General features: G+C 44.7%; 1 protein-coding gene across 1 annotated transcript in view; it reads right to left on the reverse strand.

Moving 5' to 3' along the window:
* Positions 1-2,115: 2,115 nt before the first annotated feature.
* Positions 2,116-12,776, reverse strand: part of LOC134636595 (forkhead box protein O3) — a 29,118-nt gene continuing 18,457 nt past the window's right edge. Inside the window, exon 2 of the mRNA XM_063486651.1 lies at positions 2,116-6,284. Within this exon, the coding sequence (XP_063342721.1) occupies positions 4,569-6,284 (1,716 nt within the window). The 3' untranslated portion in view covers positions 2,116-4,568. The remainder of the gene's footprint in view (positions 6,285-12,776) is intronic.

The following is a 12,776-nucleotide window of genomic DNA, read 5'->3' on the forward strand; positions in this document are numbered from 1 at the left end:
GATGCTAACAAAACTTAATGGTTTGTGCTTTAAAATTTTCATCAGTTTTACCCCTCAGTTTAACAGCTCTGCAAGCAGCACCGTTGGTTTGGTGACCTTTTGGAGGTGTTTTTTTTTTTTTTTTTGCTGAACAATCTTTGGTCACCTTCAGGACAGCACTACTACTGACCAGCAAGATGTCACCAGTGTTTTAATCCTGTCTTTGTGATCATTCATTGACACATTATGCAATCTGTATACTTTCAGACAGTTTAACCTTTTAATTACGCATCATTTTATGTATTTTTGGAACCTAGCTACATCCTAAAATGTTATAAGTATAAATCAATTAACTGACCCTTTTTTTTTTCAAACAAATTTGAACTCATGTTTGGAAAAGTGAAGTCCTAGTAATGGGTAATGATAAAATTGATGTGGCTGGGGTGGCTAATAATAGGTCTTATTTTGGAGGCATCGCATAAAACTTCACACTTGTGGAAAATTAATCATTTCAGTGACCAACTGAATTTTGGAGATATAGCAGTTTTCTTTTTCTTTTTTTTCACTTTGCAGCTCAGCCAGAAAGTGAGAAGTGCTGAATCCTCATAAGCACTCAAGGACATCTCTACCCTGGAGCTTTGCCTGGGTGGGTCTGTCTGTTAGCAGTTAGTAGTGTCCCCAGCCAGCCTTTAGCTCCAAGGGCGGTCTCTACAACGATATCACTACGCCAAGTAAGGAAGGACCTGCTCCCAGATGCCTGAGTGGATGAATAATGACACTGTAACACAGTTTCGCTCTCCCCCTCTCTGATAATGAGGAACAGAAGAGCAGAACCTCCCCGAGGCGCCGCACCTGGACTGGACTGCCTTCCTGTCTGCCCTAGCCGCCATCCCTCTCAGGAGATATGCAGAGAACAGTGAGACACTGGCCTTCTGCCAGGTTCTCAGTCTTAGTTACACTCAATCACACTCAGTTTAGGCTAATTGTGAAATTATGAAACATCCTATAAGGTTACCAAACTGTGTTGGACTGCTGTTTTAAAACTAAATAATTTTTGTGGTTTTTTTTTTTCCTTTTTCTTGCACATTTAGCTTTTATATAAGCTGTCTGACTTCCTCACCTCCACACCTATATTTTTCTCATTCTCTCTACTTCTCACATTTTTCCCTCCAGAGAAGCTCTGCCAAGTGGAGTCAATTAAAACTGTACATCTAAGTGAGAATTGTCTAAGTGTGTATGTGTCTGTGTGTATGGTTTCATAACTGTTCTGTGTGCTTCTTTGTATAAAAGTGTGAATCTGTGGTATTTTCAAATTTGTGTGTGTGAATGTGCATGTCTGTGTGTGTCTGTGTGTGTGAGAGTGTGTGTGTGTAAAAGAGTATGTGTAGAGGTAGAGGCTCCCTTGGGGCCTGGCAGTATGGCGCTGTAGCGCTGCACACTCCTCCTGTGAAAACGCCTCCAATGGGACCAGGACAGCTGTGGCCAACCTATACTGCTTTGTGGGCCATAACAAGCATTATGACACACAAACACACACATACACACGCACACACACCTATTACTCCAATCCTGGCAACTCTGTCTGGCTGCCTGGGTGCCTCCTTGTTTTGTCTGTCAGGAACGATCTTTCTCTCTCTCTCTTTCGTTCTGTCTCTCGCTCACACACACACACACACACACACACACACACACACACACACACACACACACACACCTTCACCCTATCTCCCGCTTTCTCATCCATTCTCTAGCACTAGTGATGCTTCCCTGCAATTGTGATTTTACATTTTGTCCCCACATTTTTGATTCATGGTGTCCACTTCCCACACAGTGACTTGGTGTCCTGGTCAAATGCTGCCAAAAGGGGTTGTCACCCCATTGTGAAAAGAGTTGTATGTTAATAACAAAATAAGGAAACACAAGGAAAAAAATGAGTTTGCAAACAGCTCACACATATTCGACTTGTCAGTTACTGCACAAAAGCAACTGACAAACAGAAGTAGCTCAGGAAAATCCCCCTTCAGACTCACTAAATTGCAAGGAAAAGGTCACTTTGTTGTGCTTTTGTGGGGAAAAAAATCATTCTACATGGTCATATTTAAACAAATGTGACAACAGAGACATTGTTTTCTTCGCATTTCATTTATTTAACAGTCACCAGATGATGAGATACATTCTTTTAAAAAAAGAAATAGACAACAAAACTGATATTATTTTGAGATTTTAAAAACTATTATACAATTTTTTTAATATATAGATTTTGTACAAAATAAAAGTCAGTAAAAGGGTCAGAGGGAGTGACATCTTAAAAAACAGACAAAAAGAGGAAGGGACAGGCGTTGACTCAAACGATTACCACATTTAGGAGTGACAAAGACCAATCTCTTTCATAAATAAATAGAGGAAAATTAGACATCATATATAGCTATCTTTCCAATAGCAGGGCATTGATAAACGTCTGTAGCATAGGATATAACATAACCGCTTTGTGAGGCCCAGTTGCTTATAAAATTTCACGCATTTTCCGCTCAGAGATTAAATGGAACCAGTGCGCTAAAAGCCCTGAAATAAAGGTATTTACCTCAATAATGGGTCTGATAGTCTATGCCATGCTTGACCTTTGGCTCTAACAATAACCCCCCCACCCCCACCCCTGCACTCCTTCTTTTCCTTTGTGTGCCGTACTTTGTACAGACCCAGTGCGGAGAGTCTCCTTGAGGGAATTAGAGAATAGGGGTGTCCTCTTTTCTTCTCTCTCTCAAGGCCAGTGAGAAATTAACTGCAGACTCCCCCACTCACAAACGCAGGAACAACTGAGCAGAGCACAGCACATACGGGAGGGGTGCACGCTGTTGAAGCTTTGGAAGGTCATACTGCGCTACCAAAATAATTTCACCAGTGGATTCCACCCTTACACTATGGATATTTCAGCACTGTCTTCATCAGTCCTTACAATTTCAACAGTACAACAACAACTACAAGACAACAGAATAAACACACAAAAAGTGGATGTGGATGGCTGTGAAGCATTCCAACCCTATCAGACACAGACTCATGCCACTGAGATTGGCTGATTGTTTTCTCCTTAAACATCCCCCTTTTCACCTGTTTGAGTATTTGAAGCGCAGGGTATAAGCACTGAAAACATGGGAACTAAATGGAGACAATGGAAACGATTTACAATAGGAGTACATGACCTGTTTTGAGACGCACACATCCAAGAGGAATGGAAACTAAGGCTGATGATTGATCCCACTGCAACAACAGGCTTTTGTTCTATCCTTGTCTCCGTCTTTTCTTTTTGTTTACCCATTTTGAGCAGGCATGTGGCCAGTGACATTGGCCCTTCTCAGAGCAGGACAGCAGGCAGAGTGACTTGGCGTTAATCACCATTTTGTCTCACTTTCTTGGCGCATTAAGCTGGAGAAGCAAGAGGTGGCCCGGGCAGCCGAGGTGAGAGATGGGAGGACAACACGTTAGCCTCTCAATAATGACACATCGCTGCCGCATCACTTTGGAGATTAAAAGCAAGATGCTGAATTTCAATCAACCTACATTAATGGCTTGGTGTGAGGAATGGTCACTTTGTCTCCACTCGCAGACGGAGACAGAGAAGGAGAGAGAGGGAGACTAGCAGAAGAGGCCCAGGTGAGACAAGGTGATATGACATTTTAATTCACCAAATTGCGCGCTGGCCACTAATGATAGAATCCATTTAACGACACGATGACAATATTCTCGAACCAATAGCGAAGAAGCCGAACAACAAAATGTTGCATCCGAGAGAAAAGTCAAAGCGCAAGACTATAGCTATAAACAACAGGGCTGCTGATGTAAGATAATTACGTGGAGCTTATGATCGAGTGAATGTGAATGTCTTTCAAATGATGAACTGGCTTCTGATCGGACCTCTGTTTAAGTCTAGTGTACAATTGAATTTCAGCCAGTCTTGAGGGATATTGCATTAAATAATATATTAAAATGAGGTATAAATAAGTCATAAGAAATGCCTATGATCTTAAGGTATCACTACATTTGAAAACTCAGGGCTCCAATCACATGTAACTGAGAAATTTTTCTGTCAAAAACAGTTCTCCCGACCTTTAAAAATGACAGTATATAAGCAAACGACTCCAATTTTATCAGTTCATAAATCTGACACTTTATTAGCAGGGCTTGTTATTCCTCATTTGTTCTTGTCAAATACTGAAGCCACCTTACAAAACATGCCAAGCTCTGCCTGAGCTGCTCTGTGAAGGCATTACACCGTGAGATGTGACCCACTTGCAATAAAGTGCATTCAGAGTTCAGTTCTCATGGCAGATGAGAAGCGATGTTGGGCAAGCACAGCTGAGAGATTGTCATCACAGTATAGCTGATTTGAGGAAAAACTTAATGTGACATGAACTAGAGGGGGATCTTTTAAAAAAATGGGGGAGGGGGGATGACAGTGGAATTGTCAAGACAACAAAGAGACATGGGAGTGTGGATCCTATAGTCTTTGTGTCAAATCAGGAATGTCACAGTTGAGCACAGTGCTTCATGAGGAGGGTCGTTCTTTCTGAGGGTTAGACGTGTTGTTCTTGACTTTACCCAGGCACCCAGCTCTGGTTGCTATGGGCTTGCTGTGGACCAGCCAGTCCACTCATTCCCATACCCATACCCATAGTCACACCCATTCCCATACCCATGCCGATGCCCACACCTTGGGCTAAGGAGCAGTCAAAGTTAAAGTCCATCTCCTCCCCAGAGTCCATGATATCATGGAGGAGGATGGACTCCACATCGCAGTCTAAGCTGCCATGGAACATGTCAATGTCCAGGTCAGCTGGTAGTCTCTCATGGGGGTGAGGTTGGTGATAGCCATGGTAGTTGCTACCAGTGGTACCACTGCCCATCGCGAGGCCATGGTGATACGGTCCATTACTCATGCCTTGGTGTTGTGGGTCTGGGTAATGGTTGTGACGTGGGTGGGGAGCTGTGGCAACATGACACGAGTCCTGGGGCATGCCGAGCATACCTGCTGGATTTGGGGGCAGGGTGGTAGAAGCAGGAAGGTGGGCATGTGACGGGGGGCTGTACAGGTAAGGAGCTTTGTGGTTGTAGGCCTGCAACTGATTGCTGCTGCCACGTGGGGTCAGGGCAGCAGCCCGGGGTGGTGTGTGGTTATGGCTCTGGCTGAGGCTGTGACCATTGTGAGTGAGGCTGTGAGGTGAGTTGTGGTTGGTTACATTGTTGTGATTATGACTGGGAGTATGGCTGTGAGTTCTGTTATGGCTATGAGCTGAGCTGTGACTATGCAGTCCATTGTGGCTGTGGCCATTGTGGAGGCCAGGGTGGTGGCTGTGATGGTTGGATCCAACTCCATTTGTAGCTTGATTCATCAGAGAATGGCTTTCCCTCTCCTGTCCAAGCATCATGTCCTTGGGACAGTATTGCTGTCCAGCTGGACCCCCTGTTAGCAGACTCTGAAGGGCATTAGTGCTTGAGTATGCCCGCATGGTTCCAGAGAAACTGGCTGGTTTGTTCTCCTGAATGGTCTGCATGGGTGAGTGGTGACGCAGCATCCCCATGCCTGTTGCCCCATAGACACTTGAACCATAGGAGCCCTGTCCTTTCACTCCAGAGTTGTAGTGATAGACAGCAGTTTGGTGCTTATGTCTGCCAATAGCTTGATGCTGCTGGTGTTGCTGCTGCTGTGAACGATGATGATGATAACCATCCTCCATCATCTGCTCATCCAGACTGATGGCACCCGTCAGGTTAGCCAGCTGAGGCAGCTGCTCAAGAGGAGGACAGTGATTTCCAGCACCCATGGATGGAGAGCGTGCACTAGTTGGCGACGGGTAGAGGTGAGGGGAGGTGGAACAGGACAGGCCGCCCTCCTCTGGTTCCTCTGGTTCTCCCTCTGCGAGGATGGGTGACAAACGCCCACTAAGGGTAGACGCTGATGAACTAGCCCTGGAATGGAGGTCTGTCCAAGCATCAAACTCTCCATCTGTTCCAGATGCACCTCCGGCTCCTTGGAGGCCTTTCCGTGAAGGGCTGCCATGATCAGGGGAGCTCTGGAGCCCCACACTAGCAGACCCAGCTCCAATCCCAGGGCGGCCAACCCTCTTGCCTCTGATCCGGCCTTTGCTTTTTAGGTATTTTGTGCTGTTGTCCATAGAGACTGCTCGTCTCCGCGGGGCTTTGCCCATTTTTCCTCCATCTGGATTGAGCATCCACCAGGAACTCTTCCCTGTACCCTCATTCTGCACCCGGATGAAGCGTGTGTGAAGGGACAGGTTGTGTCGGATTGAGTTCTGCAGAAAGATAAAAGAGAAAGAAAAATATAAAACTAAACTGTAATATAATGTATGTCATTTCAATTACTATTTATGTAAAAATGTAAACATTTCAAATAAGGGAAATGTGCATAAGATTTAGATTAAAAAGTTCTACATGAAAATAAGATTGTTTTTATTACATCAAGTATTAAAGTCAACGTTCAAGAAAACCCTAACCACAAGCACAGCTGTCAGTATTGCATATAAACCATCCGGTCCACACATGATGAGTCACAGAAAATTGTCCTAAATTATCAGGTCGCTTCTGTTCCCAATATTAGATGCACAAAACCAGAGTCAACTAAAATCAGGAAATTTAGAGCTCACTGAAAAGCACAAACATGCTCAAATAACAGCTACAGCTGGCATAAAGCGACACCCTGTCAGTCTTATCCCACCTGAAATGACCGAAGACTCAGACTTTAGACATTCTCCCTATGTACGTCAATCCTCCCACTTTCATTTCCATCAATCCATCTGTCCTCCTCTACTTATGCTTTTAGCTGTCCTGATGTAAACCACTGAGGTTAGCTGTACTGTATATTTGAAGTTGGTGCCAGCCTGGCTTAGTGCCAGCTCTGTCTCTTTCCTTCACGTAGGTTGAATGGGGGGATGTATCGCAAGATTGAGCCTGGAGGAAGGAGGGCTAATGGATGTATCTCACCCTCTGACAGACCTTCACTACCTATCTCCCTTTCCCTCCCTTGTTCTCTCTTTATCACAGTCCTGTATTTCTTTTTTCTCACTAAATGCTTCATATTTCAACTTGTCTCAATTTTCCTTTTTCCTATTTTACACACTTCTTTGAACGCAAGTCATTTCCCACTTCTACCTTCAATCTCTATGCCTTCAATTATACAGTGTGCCACCAATTACTTTCCCATTATCCTCTACACTGGCATGGGTTGGGGTTAGCCAGTGACTCGGTCATTCAAAGGATATAGTTTCTTTTTTTAAATCATTTATATCTCAAGGGTTGGTGAATAATAACGATTTCCGAGTGTCAGGGAATCTGTTGTTATAATTCTGCTGTTTGTGCTGCATAAATAATTTAGATGCTCAAGCAGGACAATATCAAATCAAAAAGCATCTCCTGCAGTTTGGAAATATACACATACAATGGATTGTTTCGGACTGAGGGGTACTCACACCACTATCTTCATTATGTTGCACATTATTTGTATTCAGAGAGAATTGCACGGCAGGGAGACAAATCAAATTGCGACGGTGAACATATAAACGGGAGGTGAGCTGAATTCAGGTGATCTGTGAATGCCTCCTTGGGTTATCTCGCCGTGACACCTCCAGAACTGGGTAACCATGGCAACCGGGTAAACGTGCAATGGCAGAACTATATCATATTGTGGTAAGAGTCAAGAGAGTCAGAGAGAGAAATGGAGGGAGAGTGGGGGATGGGGGAAAGGATGCAAGAGGAGGCGGCTGTTTGATGCTGCTGCTCCAACACTAAACAGCCTTTCATCTTGGCAGTGCAAGTCCGCAGGGGATGCCCGCTCCCTGCTTCTGACGGCTTCTCTACGTGCCGCGCCAACTCCCTGTCTCACCCTGGCTGGCTCATCCACCTATCATACCACTCCAAATCATCCCCCATCAAGTCCGGTGCATGCCTGAATTAAAACATATGTAAGCATTCATGCCTTTCCATCGCGGCCGGTGGTAAATGAGGCATCTTTCAGAGAGCTGAACCACTTCATGCCACAACTCTGTGTGACCTGTCTGATTCAAATCTCGATTTATCCCCGTATGAGGGAAGAGCAGCCCCATTGAACTTGGAGGGATTTGTCATCATCCCAAACCCTCTTTATCTGATGAATCCACCTGCTAGAGAGATTTGAGAGATTTCGGATGGTGGCCAGCAACAGCATCATCATCATTACTGGCTGCTGGCTTTCGATAGTTTTCTACCACATGTTTTATGCTGTCATCCTGTTTGCACGTATTTGTGTGTGTGCTAGAATTTAAGATTACAAAGGTTGCAGGTGGTTTCATGGTGGGTGTGGTTCTGTCTGCCTCCTGTTCTCTGAGTCAGGGGCAATTTGACCAGCCTCTGGCCCTCACGCCCCTGAAACAGGCAGTCACTGCTAATCCCTCTCCATCCCCGAGTAATCCCAGACAATCCTGGGCTAATCCCAAGTTGATTCAGGGGCACTCCCAGCTGGGTGTCTCACACAGAGCTATGCCAGGTTACCACATACACAGCAGGCAGCTTGGATATGCTATGATCCTATAGTAGCAAAAAGTAAGGGGAGTTTGATGTGGGAAACAGGGACACTATAAAAACCTTGTAGGATATAGTTATAAACTACTCCAAATGTTTCTGTGTGTATTTTTACTGGATGATTTCTGAGGCAGGTGTTAACTATATTTGTAATTTCTCCAACAAATCAACTACCTCCAATTTGTGCTCTGTCCTTGAGGGTTGGCTTTGTGACATTCTTTAGCCCTATGGGTTAAAGAATAGAATAAAATTGAAAACTTTATTATGCATTAAATATTCATAAAATGGAAATTCTCTTTCAGCCCCCTGGCTTGCTGAGACAGACCGATGAAGCCCACAGAAACATACAATGACAGAGGAACACACATCACATGCCTGGGTTCAGGACGCTACTTCCTATTCAAATCATACGCCTTTAATACAATGAGGCTAGTGGAGAAGGCTCTAAATAATGAATGAACCAGTGGGTCATGTGGAGACATCCAGTGCTGGTACCATAATGCTGGAACGAACAAGATGGAGTCATAAGAACTGATGTGACTTCTTTGTTTCATAATCAAAAACTTTTTATTTTTATTTTTCAGTTAGTAGAACTGAAGAGGCCCTTGGATGAGAGGTGAAACATCACAAACCACAAAAAAAGTTGTTTTTCATTAAGAATTGCATGACCTGGTTGACTGAGAACCTGCACAGACATATAAAGAGCATCCACCCTCATCAAATACTGCTAAATCAGGCTGTAAGGAGTTAATTTGGCCACTAAGTAAAAGAGGCTAAGGGTGATAGTTTATGGACCAATCAAAGCCAATTAAGGTGAACAAGGCTTTTGTGACTGCGAGGAAACAATCAGCTTGGGTTCAACTCTCATTAAGGCCCAAAACACCTGATAGCTGATTTAGACATTTAGACAAAAGCAACGGGATAGGACTCTTTGTCCTCAGATTAAAAGATTATGTTCTTTACGAGCAAATCTCCCATGTTGACACTTTTTCCACCCTGCACAGGTGGAATAAGCAGTTGGGGGTGGGAGTTCAACTGGTTTTATAACAGATACAGAAATCTATAAATCAAATCTAGCAGGAACATCCTTATGTGTTCCTCTTTCTTAACCTCTTCAAGAACCATTCATTTGGCTTTTGGAAATCTCACACCAATCGATGGCTCTACAGTTCTCCTTCCCTTCTTCCACATGCAAACTCAGTTTGATTCAGAGACTAGAGAGGCCTACTTAATGCTCAAAATCAATGAAGTTTAATGCCTGTCAGTGCGCACATCAACATCTGACACAATCCACCTGCAATATGAGGCCAATATGGGTGCTCAATATTCCATGTCCCCACTGGTCATATAACAATGTTAAATCGCCACAGGCTTGTGAGTTAGCTGTCTTTTCCCACTTGCACAAATTGGCTTAATGCCCAACATATCCCTCTGTTGCCACTCTCGAGATGTCAGTCAGGCATTAACATTGGGAGTAGCTGTAATATGGGGGTAGGGGGTATTGTGTTGGATGCAGTGATTCATCTGGGATAACCTGATTGACTGGCATGGGTTCAGCTGTGCTGGGGGATACAGCAGGAGGTGAAGGGTCCTGGGTATAAGGGGCGGGAATATAGCGGTAGCACAAGGGGCCCCTCTAAGCCACACAAATGGGTGCCCTCAAAATGCCCCCCACTTTCCCCATCCCCCTCCATTAGGGCAACATCAGAATCCACTCAGGGTTTTTTCCCGCTCACTCACAGAGGAGTGAGGAAACAGGTCAAATGGTTTATAAGACCCATCTTGTGGTGAATGTGCACTCATTCAAACAGAACTTAGTGAGAAACTAAGGACTGTGAATGAGGTCTGGGAACCAGCAAAAAGAAACCACTCACCCGATTCAAACAACCTCAAGAGTGAAGCAGTGTGGTGCGCTTGCCCAGCTAAGAACACAGCAGCTGTTCTTGTAGTGGCACCGGGTAAAACCGTTTGCCACACTCGACTGGTATTACCAAACCATTTCATGCAGAATGGAGCCATTATGTATTGTCAAAGGGTATCCCTCTATGGTGCACATTCATTTGATAAGCCTAAATCAAGGGGGAGTAACAGAAGCGCTAACTGTGTTTATTGTAATGCTGTTTTTGCCTGTGCAGAAGGCAGGAGGGATCAGGGGGAGGGGAGGTTTCAACACAAGCAGTTTTGTTCAGCGCAGGAATGAGTTTTGTCAGCTAAGCCTGTCTCCAGGCTATTGGTGGAAATTAGCGCCAGCTAAATATTCGCTTTCCGTGATTGATGTCACGGCTCGCGTTGTCCCTTTGAAGGGAAATAAAGAATTTAGAGCCATGTGGATTAATAGGGACAGGGTTGGGGGAATTTTATGTGTCTGAGGGGGACTTGAAGAGCGACTGAAGGGCCTAATGGCGGCACAGATATGGCACAATGAAGCTGTGACGATATGGTGTGTCAGAGAGAAGGAAAAGACAAGTGAGACTATGACAGTGAGTACAAGAAAGAAAATTGGAAATTGTTTGCGCGGGTGTGTGTGTGAGAGAGAAAAAGAGAGATGTAGCTATTTGCCTGAGAAGCCCAGAGTCAGATGATTAAAATCCCTTTAGGAGGCTTCTTTAAGAGAGACAGATGGGCAGACAGGCCTGTTTTGGAATGCAATCAAATTGAAAAGATTAAAAAGGAGTCTCTTTTATTAGGAGGTGAGAAACAGTTACTTCTCTGCCACATGCCATCATCGCCTCCACAGCAGTGGTCACGACTGCATTGGCATGCAAGGCACATTGCAGCCCTTGTTGAAGAAGAAATAAACCTGGGATTAAGAACTGCTTCTATCTCCGTGTATCACTGCGGGATCTCTGAAGATTGGCAGCTTTTGTAATTTCTTGTCGAACAGCTATGCACTGTAAGAAGAGTCAGAAACTTCAGGTTTCAAATTTTCTATCATCATTACAGGAAAGGCTAAATGCTAACTCATCAACTCGCCAATGGCCATCGTTTTACAAATAGAACTTTAACTTAATCCAAGCGCCAAATGTGAACAGGTACAATTCAAATGTGCATTCCCTTGGCCGCCATTGTACTTGAATAGACCGAGTTTGCACAGTAGAGTGATTCAAGCACTGTGAAAGGTGCTCTGTACCCGACCCCATTATTCCACAACACTGCAGGAGTGCCATTTATAAAAAGGCTTAAAATGGAAAGCAAGTGTGTTGTAGTGTGTCTGGTAGCCTCAGATCAGGAAGTGGCTGTGAAGAGGGATGTAATGGAGTTGGTAGGGGATTCCTGCCTGACTGTGCACTAATTGCAGCCAATGGCTGGCGACCCATCAGCCGTGCCCACCCTGGAGGGAAAGGTTGGCATTGGGGTGGCAGAGTTTGGGATAGAGAAGGGCTGCTGCAGCTTTGATGGGTAAAAATAGATACTAACAGATTAGAAGAGCATCTGAGACCCGGATAGGAGATCGGAAAATCCGCTCGGCTGATGCCAGGGGCAGCTGAGTGTTTCCGGTGGGCACAAAGGGGACACAATCTGGGCATCACGTCTAACTCCCACGCACGAAACGGGGGAGCCGTGTGGGCACACAAATGGGCACGTGCCACAGTATAGCATGGGTGTGGTTTTTCCACTGGGACCTGCAAGGTAGGCAAAGCTCACACCCTCCCACAGAGGATTCACACAACAGGTGTTAGGGCTGGGCCACCTGTGGGGCCGGCCGCCTGCTCGCACTTCACACCTCGTCTAGGGAGCAAACTAACATTTTCCACTGGGCTTGCCATGCTTTTGTTAAAGAGCAACACGTTTCTGGAGAGGCTTTTACAGCTCTTTTTTTACAAGATCTGCAAGATATGCGTGCGTTCAAGTGTGTGCAAGTCAATCTGCATTTATGTGAGTGCCTGTGTGTCCATATTTGTGTATCAGTCCATTTAATAGCCAACAGGCACAGTGTGGATTTGATTATATTGAAACCTCCCTCTGCTATATACAAAGAAACTGTCAGCCAACAATGGAATCAATGCGGGCCCAGGCTTTTTTTCCCCACACTCAGCTTCCACATAATCTCATTCATAACAATGAGAATCTCATTTCCTACATTCTAAAGGTCAGTGCACACCTCTGATCGCACTTTAATAAAAATCATTCTCAGCATTTAATTTAATTTCAGCAGAGCAGGAAACTCATAGGCAGCCATGCACATGGCATGAAAAATTAATCGGATCGTCCCTTTAATTGCTTCAATTTCA

Source organism: Pelmatolapia mariae, linkage group LG10_11, assembly GCF_036321145.2.
Source record: "Pelmatolapia mariae isolate MD_Pm_ZW linkage group LG10_11, Pm_UMD_F_2, whole genome shotgun sequence".
NCBI classification, from domain to species: domain Eukaryota; kingdom Metazoa; phylum Chordata; class Actinopteri; order Cichliformes; family Cichlidae; genus Pelmatolapia; species Pelmatolapia mariae.